We start from the raw sequence: 17720 nt of genomic DNA, 5'->3' as shown, positions 1-17720 counted from the left end.
GTGTTTCTGTACTCAACAGAAGTTGTAAGATTAACCATACCTACATCGAGAAACACTTTGTATAAAAACAACTTTTTAACTTGGTTAAATTTATTTAAAACAAATTATTACTTTTCTGAATGAATATTATCGAAATTCCATCTATTTATTACACTGCAACAGAGTGGTACGTCAGTGATGATGTTTTTCTTTTGGTTTTATATGATGCGATCTGCCTTGTCCTGAAAAAATAAATCACACTATATAATGAGATTTCAATTGTTGAAAACGGTTTTCAAAATCATGATGTCACGTTTTTTGATATAATAGCTTCTCCGCTGTTAGCTTACAATAGTTCAGAAGCTCACAATAAAGTGTTGTTCAAAGAACAAGTAAATTATCAAAATAACTACTACTAAGCAGTCGCTCACTGAAACGACATTTATTCTAAAATATTTGAAATGAGTGAAGTTGTGAACTTCATATTTCAAAGTGCGATCCCAAACTTGAATGAGGATATTATACTATATTCTTCTTCTTTACAAAATAGATTGTGCAGACTATATATCAGTTTATTTATTAACTCCTACTGAAATAGTTTGAGAATGATAATATAAACAAACTTTTAGTGCTTACCGCCAGCACTAACTTTTCCTCCATTTCCACCTACACCTACTGATCCACCTCCTCCTGTGCCACCATTTCCTCCACCGCCTACTTGTATGGCACCGCCTTTTCCTCCTGCCCCGTTTTCGCCTCTGCCGGCTACAATTGAGCCACCCCCTTCCTTTCCTCCACCAATACCAACTGATCCTGCTCCACCTGAGCCTCCATTTCCACCTCCACCTACCGAGAAAGATCCTCCACTGTGGACTGAACCACCACCACCACCACTTCCTTCACTTCCACTGCCTCCTTTTCCATCTCCGCCCACGCCTATTGCACCTCCTCCACCTGAACCACCACTTCCTCCCCCACCCACTGACAAACTTCCTCCTCCGTGTTCACCTCCTTTTTCAGCTCCCTGTCCTCCTTCTTTTCCTCCCACTTGTCCTCCCTTCTCTCCTTCTTTACTTTGACCGTCTACTTCAATCTTTCCTCCTTCCTTTCCTCCGCCACCTACACCTATGGCACCGCCTCCGCCTGCACCGCCATTACCTCCACCACCAATTCCTATGGATCCGCCATTGCCTACCCCAATTTGCCCTCCTCCTTTGCCACCTTTTCCATCTCCTTTGCCGCCTCCTTCTCCGCCTTTTCCATCTCCTCCGATTCCTTTATCACCTCCTACGCCTCCTATTCCATCTCCTTTTCCTCCATCCGAACCTCCTTTATCATCTCCTCCTTTACCCGCTCCCTCTCCTTTTCCGTCGCCTCCGATTCCATTTCCTCCATCTGCACCTCCTTTACCGTCTTCTCCTTTACCTGCTCCTTCTCCTTTTCCGTCTCCTCCGATTCCTATTCCTCCGTCTGCACCTCCTTTGCTATCTCCTCCTTTACTTGCTCCTTCTCCTTTTTCATCTTTCCCTATTCCTTTTCCACCATCTATACCTCCTTTACCATCTTTTTCTCCCACTCCCTCTCCTTTTCCGTCTCCTCCTAAACTTCCTTTTCCATCCCCTCCTCCACTTGCTTCTCCTTTTTCGCCTCCACTACCTTTTCCACCGCCTTCTTTACTCCCCCCATCATTTTCTTTTCCACCTCCATAGCCTGTCGAAACAATTTTGATATATCAAGACGTTAACATGTATATGAATCCATTAGCTCATTAATTCATTTATGAGAAATAAGTCCATGAGTTTTTCATGTAGTTGGAGAGTTTCATTAATTAAAACACTTGCCTGGTCCAAAAAGACCACCCAACGGTCCAGAAGATGACGAGCTATTGGTTGATCCTTTAACTCCTCCCTCAACTGTAAGAAATAAGCTTTTTTGAACTCACACTTTCTCGAAATGTCGGTTAATGATTTCAGCTTCAGTTATAGGTATTAAAAAAAAATTTATGATACGATAAATGTACGCCTGGTATTCCTTCAAGATAGTTTTTACTTTGAACTTAATAAATCATTTACCTGATCCGGAAAGACTTCCCGATGATGAGCCTTTGTCTCCTCCCGTTGATCCAGAAGCTGAGGAGTTTTTTTCTCCTCCCAGTGATCCAGAACTAGATGAGCTTTTATTTCCTCCCACTGATCCAGAACCAGAACTTCCTTCTAAGGATCCAGAAATAGATGAACCTTTATCTCCTGATAACCCAGCACTGGATGAATCTTTGCCTCCTCCCGATGAACCTTCACCTCCTTCTGATGAATTGGAACTAGAACCGGATGAACCTTTGTCCCCACTCGAAGAACTGGTACCAGATGAACCTTTATCCCCTCCCAATCCTCCAAACCCAGATGAACCTTTGTCTCCTCCAGATGAGCCTTTGTCTCCCCCAGATGAGCCTTTGTCTCCTCCTAATGAACCAGAACCAGAAGAACCTGTGTCTCCTCCCAATGATCCAGATCCAGAGGAACCTTTGTCTCCTCCCAACCCTCCAGAACCAGATGAGCCTTTGTCTCCTCCAGAAGAGCCTTTGTCTCCTCCTGATGAACCAGAACCAGATGAACCTTTGTCTCCTCCCAATGATCCAGATCCAGAGGAACCTTTGTCTCCTCCCAATCCCCCAGAACCAGATGAGCCTTTGTCTCCTCCAGATGAGCCTTTGTCACCTCCTAATAAACCAGAACCAGATGTACCTTTGTCTCCTCCAGATGAGCCTTTGTCTCCTCCTAATGAACCAGAACCAGATGTGCCTTTGTCTCCTCCAGATGAGCCTTTGTCTCCTCCTAATAAACCAGAACCAGATGTGCCTTTGTCTCCTCCTAATGAACCAGAACCAGATGAACCTTTGTCTCCTCCAGATGAGCCTTTGTCTCCTTCTGATGAACCAGAACCAGATGAACCTTTGTCTCCTCCTGATGAACCAGAACCAGATGAGCCTTTGTCTCCCCCAGATGAGCCTTTGTCTCCACCAGATGAGCCTTTGTCTCCTCCAGATGAACCTTTATCTCCACCAGCTGAGCCTCCACCTAGTAAGAAATGTTTTCATTCATAGAAAGATAAAAACGTACTCTGTTGAAGATATTATTGGTGTCACAGATTTTGTATATCTTTCAAAAATATTTTGCAAAATTCACTGCTTACAGTGAATTATGCAGAATAATAGAACGTGAATGGGTTGTTAATGCTTAGCTTTGAATTCTTAGTTTTTCTTCATATGTCAACTCATTTTCAATCATCTCAATAACTTCTCAGAAACGTAAAACATACTTTTTTTTAACCTTCTTCAAGAGTTGGAGATGACTGAAAGTGCTATGTGGTAATTAAACTGTTTTTTTACAAAAATTGTAGAGTTATGTGAACATTTGAATGAAGTTTTGATTGCTCATCTTATGGTAACTATAAAAAATTCAACACACCTCATGGAAATGAAGCTAGTCAAATTGACTCACCCAATCCAAGAAGACCTCCTAGTCCACCAGATGAGGATCCACTTCCTCCTTCTCCCCCTCCTGTGAAAAATCAATTCATTTTTATTGTCTGTATTACCATATCCATCTGAAATGTATCCAGCAAATATCTCAAAATCAACCTTGGAGTTTTCCTACGTTCCCTATAAGTGATCCAAGTTGACTACTCACCTGATCCAGAAGAGTGAGAATCATTTTTTGAACCACCACTGCCAGATCCATTACCTGTCAAATGAAATGATTTTTGTCAGTTTTCAAGTCCTCTTCAATTATGAAATTCGATCATTCTCTCAATCATTTCCTGTCTGGGTCTAATTCAACCCCTATTCCTAGTAAAAAAGGGGGATGGAAATCACTCTCAGGAAGTTTTACGTTTTGGAATTGTTTTTGGGTCAAAACTTGCCCCTCTTACTTATGGTTGTCGATTTTTACAAAAAAAATCTTCTCTGGCTGTTCTGCTTTGCAGTACGTTGACCCGTTCTGTATATCTTTTTACATTTCAACTTTGTGTTTGTAAAATATTTTTCAGATAACTTATCAATCTTTCAATAACTAAAACTAATTGCGACCGGGTGGAATATAATTAGAAATAATTCTTTTAATTTGATTTTTTCCAAAAAACTATCGCTACTGAATAATTGAAAATGTGTGCAAGCAATTCCTCTATTGAAAAAATTGCAAACTGTATATATTATACAATTCCGCCAAGTATTTGACAAATTGTATCACGATTATGTCATAAATAATCATTTACCTATACCAGGTTATCTCTAATAGAATGAAGTTATGATGGAACTGAAATATTATGCAAGTCAGTAGAGGAGGTTATAAGCTATAAGAAGAAAGATACAGGTAATAAAGTTTATACTAACCTCCGCCAAATATACTGCCAACTATTCCTCCGATAACTGGTATGCCGGTGACGCTCTCAACAATCTGGTTGATACCTCCATTTCCTCCCACTCCTGTAGAACACAAATTTCAATCATCGTGGAAGTACTCTCAATTTCATAACATAATAAACATAACCCGACCACCAAAGACAGAATGATTTTGACTACCCGCAATATGGCATTAGTCATTTTTTTGTCTCTCCATTGACTGATCAAAATTTCATTGAGCCTGATTCAATTTTTTTGTTTGTTGACTTATCTACTTCTTCCATCTTTTCATGACATCCATCACAACAATCATGTTTATATGCTTTCCTGATCCAGGATAAAACAAGGAGCTGCCTCTGTCTCTTTGTTACAACACCTGCAGCTAATGTTAAATGGCTGATGTCCAAAGAGTAACCCTCTAATAATTCTGAGCTGATACAGAAGTTTTCTTGTGAATATTTTTCCGGTAGTATTCCCGGCTGAAACTCCCAAATACCCATTATATGTTTCTCATGGGCCCATTTAATCATCTGCTTCCTTACTATACTCATGTCCTGCAGCAGGGAACATTAAAATACCTATGTCGAATAACTTGAACTATTCTCCACGTAACGTCGAATCAAGAGTAACAGCTTCTCACCTCTCCAAATTTTGATCGTGTTCACAAAATCGGATATATCTTGCCAGGGGTGTATTTTAGAGATAGGACATTCTTTATGAATTTGATATCTTTTTTTTGGTAGTATTCATATAATAGAATAGTGTATGGTTTCCATTTGAAAAAATTGTGTTTCATCACTTTTCTCGATGTTATGTTTTAGGTGGAAATTTCGACCAGCCTGTAAATTATTTTCGAAAATTCGATGGACCTGTTCATGCTTAAGGTGTGATTCTGTGAAATTTCACATTTTCAACTGTTACTGTCTATGAGTTATGATTTTTTCGGAGTAATGCTGTAACTGTCAAATTTTTCAGAAAAAAATTGATATCTTGAAAACTAACAAATTTGAGTATAGGCATTGTTATACAAAGTGGGCCTAAAATTTGCTGAGAAATTCAAAAATGCCCTCAACTTCCGGTATAACGGAAAGAGACCGGAAGTTGAAAATATTTTAGTTGAGAAGGCCATTTTGTGAAACCCACTACCACAAAATGTCAATGTTATTTTCCATATAGTTGACAAGTACTATTCCAAAGCTACAAATTTCGACCTGCAAGTACCAGTAATGTGATGGTATTACTGTTATATCAGGTTACACCTTTCGTTTTACCTGTCTAAGTGTTGATTCTAGATCAATCTGGAATCTCCATCTAGATCATCTCGGTAAGTGCTACCAAGGCCGACTAGGGTAGGTAGGTTTATGTTGAACCCTTCCTTAGTTTCTTCCTTTTTTGCTCTGTGTCGTTTGAATTTTATTAGTGCTTTGTTGTACTCCTTCAGGAACTTATTTCATTCATCCAATAAATCTGATTCCCTTCCACTTTAAAAATGTTTCTAGTTTGTTCTCTCATCTATGGAAGATCTTCATTCTTCTGCAGAACATTCTCATTTGATCTCAAGTTGTGGGACATTATTTGTTGCGTATATGTACGGTTCTTAGCAAGTTTCCCAATTCAAAGGTTTCCCAGTTTTTTTCTGGGTTTTCGAATGATCCAAACCATTTTCCTCATCAAACACATTCCATTTCCTAACGAAGATTCTCATACGTACCTACATTACTGCTCCACATCTTATATTCACAAAGGTTAATTTATCGTGTACATTTGAAATGTTTGAGCTGTTGGCCACAATAAATGACCTCTTTCAACGGCGATTTCCTCAGCCCTTTCCCTCTGTACAAAATTAGTGGAGTTTCTGAAGTTTTGTTGTGGAATGACTTCCCCGGATCTCTACCACTCCCATAATTTCCCCCTGTAGACCCAGTGATCTTGTATGCGAACAATATCATACTTTCCTATAACCACTACTTCAGCATCAGACCATCTGCCCACGATGATCTTCAATAACACAAATCTATCGACCCTTAAAAACCCTGTAAGGAATAATACTTCATTCGATATTAACAAAAACGTACCTGGTATCACTCCACCGCCCAAGATCTGACTGAATTGCTTCCCAAGTGAACGGAAAAACTCCGGAATGGTTCTAGCTGGATTGAGGTGAGACAAGACCTTCGCTATCGAGTTGAAACGATCCGTGGCACTCCTTGACGTGAAAATAACGACAAGATCATTGAGACTGATGTTATTCAAAATAAAGTCATTATTGATGTATCCTCGTAACAGCTTCAAGTATATTGAGAATCCTGGAGCATTGTGGAAAACTCTGTCTTGGTTCTCCAGCACAGTCAATGTCTCATTAACTAGCCTGCCCAGATCTTGGCTATCCTGCACGCGAGAATTGTAATTCAAAATTGCGTTGATGAGTTCCTGAACGTCACCCTTTCCGACGTAAAGCTCTGCGTAGTCAACCAAGATCGTTATCAATCCATCCACACCCTCGTTAGAGCCGCTGCTGGCTTGTTTGAGCAAGTTCAGCACCTTTTCTGGGGAGTTTGCCAAATTACCGAACAGCTTAATGAGGTCAAAGCGCAATCCAGTTTGGGCCAGAACATTCAGCAGCACTTCGGCTCCACTTTCAGCTCTGAAAATTTGGGAAGCGTTCAAGTTGATGTTTCTCTCATTCAGTTTTCCTTCAGAGTACCCCAGTAGTTCGGCTATTGCCAGGTTAACATTAAGGAATCCGTCAACTGAACTGGCGATCTTGAAACTTCCGGAGCCCTTGTACACCAAGCCAAGGGGACCGTTCAGTTGCTCGATGAATTTTTCAAGTAACGCCAGTTCCTGTGGCAGAGGTCTCGATCCTCCTAGCCCTTGTGTGACTTCTTCCAACTCTCCTTTTACTGGTTCTTCCAAATTGTCTAGGCTGGACTTCTGGCCCTTTTCTTGAGCGGTTTTCAATAGTGGTTGCAAAGATGAGAGTTTCTGGAAGTAATCGTCGAAGTTGGACCAGATTTCATCGTTGTCGCTCTTCAGGTGGTAGCGAACTTTTTCTGAAATGTTTACCACGATGATGGTGCCTTGTTTTCCGTTGAAGACGCCTATTATTTTTGACGAGTAGTCAACTATTACGGCTGCCTTGGTGGATCTGCTGAAGATGGCTATGAGAGATTGTTTGTAGAGAACCTGTCGGCCACCCTTATCTGAAAACGAAAGAAAGGAAAATTGCTGACATTCAGTACAAAAAAAAACTCTGAAGAGGTCATAATGACTAGAAAATATTTTTAATTATGCGGGGTGTTTCTTAATAACATGTTTATATCTAGGAAGCATATTTTAAACATATTTCTTGAACTTGTGATACATTGTTTGGAACCTTTGGTATACCTAGTAATGAATATTACTGGGGTTCCATCCCAACACCATCTCCATCTCCGCCACTCATAGTAACAACTGCTAGTACGACTACGATAACCACCGAGAACTCTTCGATGTTCCTACATCCAACACCCCTGTATTGTCAGCATAGAAAAGAACAATGAAAATTCAGAACAAATAATCACGAGTTCGAGGGTGGAATTAACTACAGTTGCATCAACGGTATCAACAGAAGTGAGTGATTTTTTTCAGCTTTTTCAGTGGCAGCTTCCACCGATTATCAGGGTGAACTTGGTCAACCGAACAAAGTTGAACCGATATACAAATCTATACTGGCGAACAGCCACCAAGTAATCAACACCGTTGAGCAAGAACGAATTGCGCTGGCCCAGCAGAAGCTAATTAGGTTAGTTCAATTGGAACAGAAAAGGCTCAAATTAGAAGAGCACAGGAAGCAGCAACTGTAGATCCAACAATATCAACAAGAACAGAAGCAGAAGGCTCTGGAGCAGAAAATATACATACTGAATTTGAGCCTGAACAAGCAAGAACAAATTCATTTGAAGCAACAGAAAGTTCAGATCGTCTTTTGTCAATAACTTCAACAAGCAACCTCAAAATAACAATTTTTCAGACAGAATACTGGGTCCCGCAATTATGGCGTCAATGATTTCAAGAACTCCAATACTTTCTATATTCAATAATCTTTCCAGCCTAATTTTGGTAGTTTCGAACAAAACAATAGATTTTTCAGATCTGATGGAGAGTCAGCCTTTGCAGTTCCACAGTTTGTACAACCACCGCAACGTCAGAGTAGCAGGTTCTTCAGGTCGAATCTTGAGTCTGCTTTTGGTTCTTCCAGTAACAACTTTTACAATCCTAAAGGTAATAACAGTTCTCTTGGAGATGATCACTTGGTGATTGAAACACGAGTAAAGGGGATACAATGACGGTTTGATGTTGGCATAGAATTCCAGTAATATTCATATTTCCTGAAAGTCTTAACTTTCGAACTGATAGAAGGAGCTGAAGTTTTGAAAAAATGTTGGTTAGACCTTGAATATTTTTGTGAAACGTAATATGTAATAAAGGACGTTTTCTGCTACACAACACAATTTCTACTTTGTCTACTATTCTTGAAATATGTATTTCTTTCAAGGCGAATTTGTGCGAATCTGATCGAGATGGAACCAGAGCCCAAAGACAGAGCATTCATGGTTCAACAACTTCAAAGTCTTATTTGTGGTACTAGTCTGAACCACTAATGCACTTCTGGACTCAACTGTCCTTATAGAAAATTGAATGAAACTGGCCGATGAAAGTAATATGAAAACTCACTAATAATTTATTTTGTTTTGATTTTTACTGAAAAAGGTTTCGCTTTTTATAGCCTTCGTCAAGCAGAATTTCCAAAAATTTTAAATTTGAGGTCCGTTTGCATATCACCTGCATTTGCAAAAAAAAAATTAATTGTTTTTCGAATATATATATATATATATATATATATATATATATATATATATATATATATATATATATATATATATATATATAGGTATAATGAATCATTTAGAACCTATTTCAGAACTTTTTGGCACATTATTACTCGTCCTTCGTAGTTAAAATAACCAATAACACTACAAAAAAATTAACATTATTACCTTTATTAGTATCGTTTGTAGGTAAAGTAGGCAAAAAAAAGATAGATTTTTGTCAAAGCGGGTTCCAGTGTGACGGAGCTACTAAAGCTTAGTAATAAGTGTGAGTATTATTTTTGTAATGTCTAATGATGAAAGAATCCCATATGTTGCCAACTTTGATAGTGACACTGTATATACAGAAAGTAATCAACCTAGTAAAATACCTACATATAGGTAATATTATTTCTGAAAACAAGTTAATCTTATCGAAAATACTATATTCATAAGACGATCAAGTATTCAGAATATTAATATAAGAGTTGATGACTTTAGAATTCCCCAGCACCCAACAAAAAAACTTGAAGGTCACTTCTCATAAAACTCAGTATTTGCTTCATTGAATATCAGTACAGAAATATTAAATTCATCATTCAACTCACTCCGCAGTGAAATTAACAGATTGAAAACTGTTCAATGTCTGTTTTAATATCTATTGTAATCTTTTAAGTATTAAATTTCAATAGGTTAGGTTAGGTTAGGTTAGGTTAAGGTACTAGTTAGTGAACATTATGTGAAACAATTATGGTGGAATGGAAGAACGGCTATAGCCGAATTGCCACCTTTTGTGATGCAAGCACTCTTAGTATCCCACAATAAATATTTCCATCATCATCATTATTATTATCCTACTTACCAGACGACCCATGGCAGACCCAAGAGCAATGTTCATCATTGGCTCTGATCCCAAAGGGTTTCGCATGGTGACCATGATGCTTCACCTCTGCATGGTGGTGTCGATTTGCCACATGATGGGCTTTCTCGTGGTGAGGTTTGGCATGGTGGGCCTTCTCTTGATGGATTATCTGATGGTGTTTCTTCTCGTGGATGTTTTTCGGATGATGTAGCTTTTCGTGAGGGTGCACAGGTTTGTGTTCCTCGGCTGAAAATATTGACGGAGTTACTGAAAATCCTTATAGAAATTTTTATCGATTTTAGTAGGGCATTTGACACTATACTAATGTCAATTTGGAATCATATAGGAATATCTGAAGATGGTATTTAATTCTTTAATAATCATGTGAGGGAAAGATATCGGAGTGTGACAGTAGGAGTCAATCAGTCGAACGTTCTTGAATTGAAGTCGGGAGTGCCACAAGGTTCAATCCTAGCTCCACTACTTCTTTCTATTTATACCAGTCAGCTTGTTTAAGGCTTATGTACAAGTTAATTGAGACATGAATAATTTTTTTGAAACTGCAATTGATCATTGTCTAGTTGGAACCAAGCCAAAAATTGTCACGTTAACAAAGACATGTCCTTCTTAGATCAAGCGAAATGTCTGGGGCTCATTCTCGAAATTAATTTGAGATTCGAAACCCACACAATAAAACTTATTCAGAAGGCTTATGGAACTCTTAAGATTCCTAATGGAAATAGAAACTTTCTCACAAATGCAACAAGAAAAATGTTATGTGATAGTTTAGTTTTGTCTACCATGAACTTTGCTGATTCAGTGTACGGTTCTTACGTGCAAAAAATCCAAAAGATTCAGAATTCCTGTTTATGTCTTATTGATGGAATTCGAAGGCGAAAAAGTATTTTCAACAAATTGGATGAAACGGGTTGGTTGAATATGGCAATGCGTAGGCAGATGCATGCAGCTTGCTTATTTCAAATCATAACGAAGATTCCGATTCACTCTTACTCACTTTACTCCACCAATTCACCATCATGAATTCTTTAAACGGTCCTTCAGTTACCAAATTGGCTACGTGAACGACGGTATACCAAAAGAAATTTAAAAAATAAATGTGATTAGTTTTGAGAAATACTATATGAATTTTTTTGAGAGAGCAATGAATCAAATAATAAGTATATTTCAATTCCTTGAGTTGTTAAGAGACTCTGTTATTGTTTTTTTTTAATCTTTATTCTACGCATATTCCATAATGTTAAGCTGTGTGAGGTTAACTGGTAGAAAAAATCAGTAATTTCGAATTATTGATTTGAATTTCGCCTTTGATGTCAGCCCTAGGATCAGAAATAATTTTCCAAATGTAAAAAGTCTACATGTATCCTACATTGACCAGAATGAACACACATTATCATTATTATTACTATTATCATCATTATATGTGAAGTTCAAGCTCAGAAATTTGTTAGGTGACTCAAACAGTCAATCAAAATATACTTTTTTCATCCGATTGGCATTAAACGTCAATTTCAGTGACATTTATTGATCATTGAGGTGACATTTTCAATGCTTTGGCATTAAAAATTATTTTTAATACCTAGACTTTTCTTTTTTTAATCTCGTTCTGTATAAGCACCCGACCAAAAACCATACTCCAAAATTACTGTAAGTATATTTTTGTGGAAAACATAATTGAACGCAAGTACTTACGAAAAGAACGACAAAATTCAGAATTTCATTATAATTCCAACTATAATATCAATGATATTATAGGATATTCTGTTGTGGATATTTATAGTAATGTGCGAACATTTTTCAACAGTATTCCACTTGATAATCATAGGATAATAATATTCATTTGTGAAGTACTGCTACAACCGACGCAATGTTGTTCTTTGGGATCCAAGAAAAGTCTTTCACTAACATTTGTTTCTGCAGCTATAGAGTCTTCAATATAACCTTCCGCTATTGTTGATGATCTCCAATTCCCATGCATTTTCAACATGGTTATGTCTCCTCCAAAGTTCACTAACAATGTAGCAAAACGTTTGTGGAAACAATGACCAGTAAATTGATGTGAGTTTGGTTATTTTAATAATTCTATAATTTCTTCTGGATGGATACCAATACGTTATTTGTATGCCTCACCATTGGTGTATTCACAAGAAAACAGATAACCAACGCGATTAATCAACCTTCTTTATATTTTCTGTAGAAGTTTTAATGTTCCACTACAACAAATCAGTGTATTTCTTTGTCTGCGTGTCAAGAAGAGTAATAAATGATATTTCTTCCATATCTTCATTTCGATCTGTCAAATATCCGTATTTTTCAATTACATTATTCCAAGCATAAAAGATCTTCTTATAAGAGGACTAAACTTAGTATGCTCCTTATATGTGTTTGGGATATGTCTCATATACGGGTTCTAATACAAAATTTGAATAATATCATATATGACTCTATTTTCGACAAAAGGGAGAATTTTTTAGAACTGAGTAAGCCTGAGAACTGCTTGAATCCCAAATAATGCTTTATCGAATAAAAATGTGTAATTTTTAACAAACATTAGTAAAATTCCACCTGACTAACGAAACTCATTTTGATATAACTGAAATATTCATTTATGAAGCTATTATTTTTAATAAAATTTGGATTATCCTTTCACCTGCACCGTCATCGTTACTGCATAGTGGCTGACTAACCATGATAACAATGGGAAATCAAGGAAGTTTTAAAATCTGTTTTAAAATCTGTTTTTCCGTTAATCAGTATCATGGAACATTGACTTTGGAAAATCTATCACAAATATTGCTTCATTTTTAAAAAACGGATTTATGCAGGAATGTAGAGTTATTCAAAAAAAGGTTGAAGATCAAAATTGAAAATCTGAAAAATGATATGAATATGAAATCCAACAAATTTTCATTTGATTTCGACATTGGTCAAACAGGGAGAACTTTTGCCAACAAAATGAAAGAAAATAGTACTCAATCGTTTTTTAATGCAAAATTTTTGAACCATATTTAGCATAGGGTCAATTATCATTATGAAGTGTTTCACTTGAAGAATGAGGTTTGAAAGTCAAAATTTCATGGAAATTTGTTTAAACTGATTGACAAAAAAATTAATTAATTTATATTTTTTTTGTTTTTCGGAAATATTTTGTTTGGAGAAACAGCAATACCTATAGTCTACGAAGATAGAAGTTAGGAGCATTTTGCACTCACCTTTGTGTCCTGAAATACAAACTGAACACGTCGCACCGACAACTAATAGCATTAGAAGCAAACGCATTTTAAATGAAACTATGCTTGCAAAAAGCTGAGCCATTATATTTATAGGTATCGATTTTCACATTAATTTCTATTATTCGAAGAATTCTTCGAAAATATTTTCAGTCCATTAAGCCAGTAAGAACGAAACGTCATATCTGAAACATTCGCGATAGGAACATTCTGGAAATGAATAATTGCATTAATGTCCAGATTTGCATTGGCATGAAATTGGGTAACATTTTTTCAGGGCATTGTTATTCAATGGAATTTTCCTTTATTATTAATTCAAAAACAATTTTTACGAAGAAAAAACATTTGCGGCCTAGAGATAAGGAAATATTTCTTCCAGGAAAATTTACCACTTTAGTAAGTTTCATTTAGATATTGAATCTGTGGATACGAATGATTCAAAAGCCGTTGAAAGCTAATTATTTAGCCTGATATTCGAAACACGGCAATAAAATAGTCATAAAAAAAGATAAAAATGCAGATAATTGAAATGAAATTTTCTACAGATACAGGGCCCGGTGCAAGGCTCCTGAAATAATTTTGAATAATTTTGTCTGCCTAGAAAATATTGAGAAAGATCTGGCGACACTCTACTGTTATAAAAAATTGTTATTTGTAGAACTAACACGGCTCATGCTTTTTATAATTTTTCGGATACTAAGAAAATCCTGAAGATTATAATTTCCAAATGTTCATAAGAATTCAACTACTTTCCTGACTAATACTATGACAGATGTCTCTCAAATCTTTTTTTCTCAGTGATTTTTCAGGGTTCCTATAAAAATATGTGTTTTCATATTTTACCTGCCTCCAATGAGAATGGAGGTTCATTTTATCACACATTTTTGTTGACGTGAAAAAAATAATGAAAACATGGACAAGGACATAGGTCCTTGATATGAAATTATTCATTTGATGAAATAGCACTGACTCTCAATACTTACTGAAACATAAAGGTTTGGTTAATTTTTTATTCGTGAAAAACTAGTTTTCTGTAAAAAATTATGTAGCTTTTGTAATAACGAGTCAATTTCAAGCCAGGCATTAATAAAGTAATTTTCTGAAATTAAATATACTTTAAAAAACTAAAAAACACGCTTTTAAAGATCATCGAACGAAAAAGTTAAAAATATTTTTTTAAATAAGCTTAAAACAATAACGAACGAAAAATACTAATATTATTGTGAAAAATGCGACTGCCGCTTGATATACAAAAAATATGGCTCAAAGCGCCCACGCTTTTTTCACAATAATAGGTACTAGTATTTATCGATCGTTATTGTTTTAAGTTTATTTAAAAAGAATATTCTCAACTTTTTCGTTCGATGTTCTTCAAAAGCGTGTTTTTTAGTTTCTTAAACTATATTTATTTTTCATTTTTTAGTTTAGTATGCTGAAAAAGCGTGTTTTTTAGTCTCTATCTAAACTTTGGGATCAATTAGCCGGATATTTTCCGATTCCGGAGAAGAAGCCTGAAAATCAGCTACCAAGCCCAAGGCAGCAGGCGCGCAAAGGAGGGTTACGAATAAAGCAGCAGGCGCGCGTGTTAATGAAAAAAATACGTTTTTCAAATGAATAAATATATGTAAAGTGAGTTCGAATTATATCAAGGATGTTACGTACAGCGCCATCTGCCCGCGAATAGATCATGCAATAATGTCGATATATCAAGGAGGTTACATAAAGCGCCATCTGCCCACGAATAGATCAAGCAAGGAGAGTTATAAACAAACAAAACATACATACAGGTGAAACTAATATAAAGCGTAGAACCAAATAATACAGTGCACTTCTTTAATGTCCCCCCCTTTCATTTTTTGAACGGGTCCCTTTCATTTTTTGAACGGGTCTACTCAAAAAATTGAAATTTGGGATAATGAAATTAATGCAAGAATACTTTATTTTGAAGTGAAATTGACAGATGAAACTTTCAAGATGGCGACTGGGCGCCATCTGGGAAAAAATTTAATGGAAAGGGGGGGTCTTGTGATAAATCTTTTTGAAGATCCTAACAAATGCTTCACAACCCTAGAAAATAGATAGATAGATAGATAGATAATGTCAATATCTTCAACTACTACAAAATGGCGGAACTTTTGATAATTGCCTGACTACATTAACATTCAAATATATATAATGAGTTAATAAGCTTGAGATCAGTTCAGAAGATGCTCGAAATGGTTGGCTTGAACTTCTTGACATATGAACAGCCTATCCGATATTTCACGCCGAACATTTTCGAACACAGTAACGTCGATATATCTACAAATATTAATTATTCTCTGCTGTATATCCAATATTGAAGCAGGTTCAGTTTCGTACACCTTTTGCTCTAAATAGCCCCATAAATAAACTCCAAAGATGTCGAATCTGGCGAGTGGGCTGGCCATTCTGTAGGACCTCGACTGCCAATCCAACGACCGGGAAAAGTAGCACCCAAATAGTTTCTTACTTTTCTGGAGTAATGTGGTGGTGCTCCATCTTGTTGGAATACAATATCCATATCGAATTCATTAGGATTCGCTTCAATGATGAGAGGGTCAACAGTAATTTCCAGCATATTCAAATACAGTTCCCCTGGTATAGAGGTCCTACAATATGGTTTCCCAATATTCCTGCCCAAACGTTATTTTTTCTGGATATTGGGTATGTGTTTCCCGGAAAACGTGGGGGTTGGTGTCACTCCAATAACGGCAATTTTGTCTGTGAACATTGCCGTTTAAAAAAATGTGCATTCGTCACTAAAACAAATATTGTGGAGATAGGTAGAATGCCTTGCAATGGTTTCCGTCATGATTTGGCAGAATTCTGTTCTTCGATCAGGGTCTTCTTCAGTGTACCAGTGGTGTACCATTTTAATTTTGTATGGATGATACATATTCCTCTTCAAAAGTCTCCACACAGTAGAACGAGAAACCTCACAAACATTCGCGACGGATTAAGTAGACTGTTCAGGATTTACTACCATCTCACCAATTATTTGCACTTGCTGTTCTTCCAGAATGGACGGATTACCTGAGGGCGTTCTGTTATGTACACTACCGGTAGTTGTAAATTTAGATACAATTTCCCTCAAATATTTTCTACAGATAGTAAGATTAGGAACGATTAGTACGATTGAAAATCCTTTCAGTCTCGTGAAAGTTACGCGTCGCACCGTAAATGAAAATCGCTTAAATTTTTTCTTCCAATGGACGAGAAGTGACCATTTTAGAGGTGACGTGGTACCTTTCTACTGGTAAAACCGACGTTTTTATAAACAAAAAATAACGTAACAAACCTTATTGGGTTGTTGGAATTGCCATATGACAGATAAAAAGGAATATTTCTAGAAATATCGATATTAATGTGTTTGTCTTCAGGAAAATAATAAATGTACCGCCATTTTGTAGTAGGTGAAGATATTGACTTCATATTCTTGAGTTGTGAAGTATTCGTCAGGAACTTCAAAATGATGTGTCACAAGACCACCCTTTAGATCAAATTTTTTTTCCAGATGGCGCCCAGTCGCCGTCTTGGAAGTTTCATCTGTCAATTTCACTTCAAAATCAAGTATTCATGCATTCATTTCATTATCCCAAAATTCAATTTTTTGAGTTGACTTGTTCAAAAAATAAAAGAGGGGGGCATTAAAGGAATGCACTGTATAATCTCTGCATGTGTCTAATCTTAATTTTGAGAATATTTTTTGTTTCGATAACATGTGAAATTAAACTACAAAAAACATTCCATACACTAGTTTATTTTCATGAGCCACTCATATATTTTATATAAAATATGTCTAAAAATATATTTTTTTGGTCGTTCTGAACTAAAGAATCCATTTAAGTATAAAGAATAAAGAATAAAGATGAACTTCCTCCACTTAACAATAAATTATAAAAAATCTTCTTCAAGAATAATTTCTGAATGTTTTCATTAAGCATTAATAATTATAATTTCTTGTTTACATATCGTTATAGAGGTTGTCTCAAAATTGCCATTCAAAATTCAGAACTACAATGTTGAAGATGTCCAAATATAATATCGAAGAAAAACTTCCATAAATTATGCTAATATAAAAATTATTTATCCGATTAGTCACAGTACTTATACCGTAATTCAGTGATTATAAAAATAAATCATTCGTATATGCAAAATGTCACTGATAAAAATTATTACAAACCTAAAAATAATTTTCGGTTGAATCAGTTTGGGTTTCTGACAAAAAGTTGAAGTGATACAATATTAAAATCCCCTGAGAGTAAATAATTTCTCCATAAAGAAATTTTATATAATGTATATCTATATACGCCTCTAAATTTCTGAGAAATAAAAAATGACCTTGCCAAATGATTTAGGATCAA

The 17720-nt window shown here is 36.2% G+C and overlaps 1 protein-coding gene across 6 annotated transcripts; it reads right to left on the bottom strand.

Moving 5' to 3' along the window:
* Positions 1–72: 72 nt before the first annotated feature.
* LOC111503243 (uncharacterized) lies at positions 73–13446 on the bottom strand. 6 transcript variants are annotated; one of them, XM_074182031.1, is made up of 12 exons: positions 13318–13446; positions 10088–10333; positions 6451–7578; positions 4367–4459; positions 3666–3719; positions 3477–3536; positions 2919–3053; positions 2778–2846; positions 2052–2741; positions 1821–1892; positions 616–1689; positions 73–221 (listed from the first exon to the last, which is right to left on the bottom strand). In XM_074182031.1, exons 1-12 carry the CDS (start codon positions 13418–13420, stop codon positions 172–174), a joined length of 3774 nt encoding a protein of 1257 aa, XP_074038132.1. In that variant the 5' UTR covers positions 13421–13446; the 3' UTR covers positions 73–171. The 6 variants fall into 6 exon arrangements, with proteins under 6 accessions (XP_074038132.1, XP_074038129.1, XP_074038130.1 ...); XM_074182028.1 differs by having other exon boundaries at positions 2778–3053; XM_074182029.1 differs by having other exon boundaries at positions 2052–2846.
* Positions 13447–17720: the final 4274 nt, after the last annotated feature.

The sequence above is a fragment of the Leptinotarsa decemlineata genome, unplaced genomic scaffold (genome assembly GCF_025532065.1).
Source record: "Leptinotarsa decemlineata unplaced genomic scaffold, Ldec_3_MD MMD2_tig00026328_RagTag_RagTag, whole genome shotgun sequence".
NCBI classification, from domain to species: Eukaryota; Metazoa; Arthropoda; class Insecta; order Coleoptera; family Chrysomelidae; genus Leptinotarsa; species Leptinotarsa decemlineata.
The sequence above is the reverse complement of the archived record's forward strand: the minus strand, read 5'-3'. Positions and strand labels throughout refer to the sequence as shown.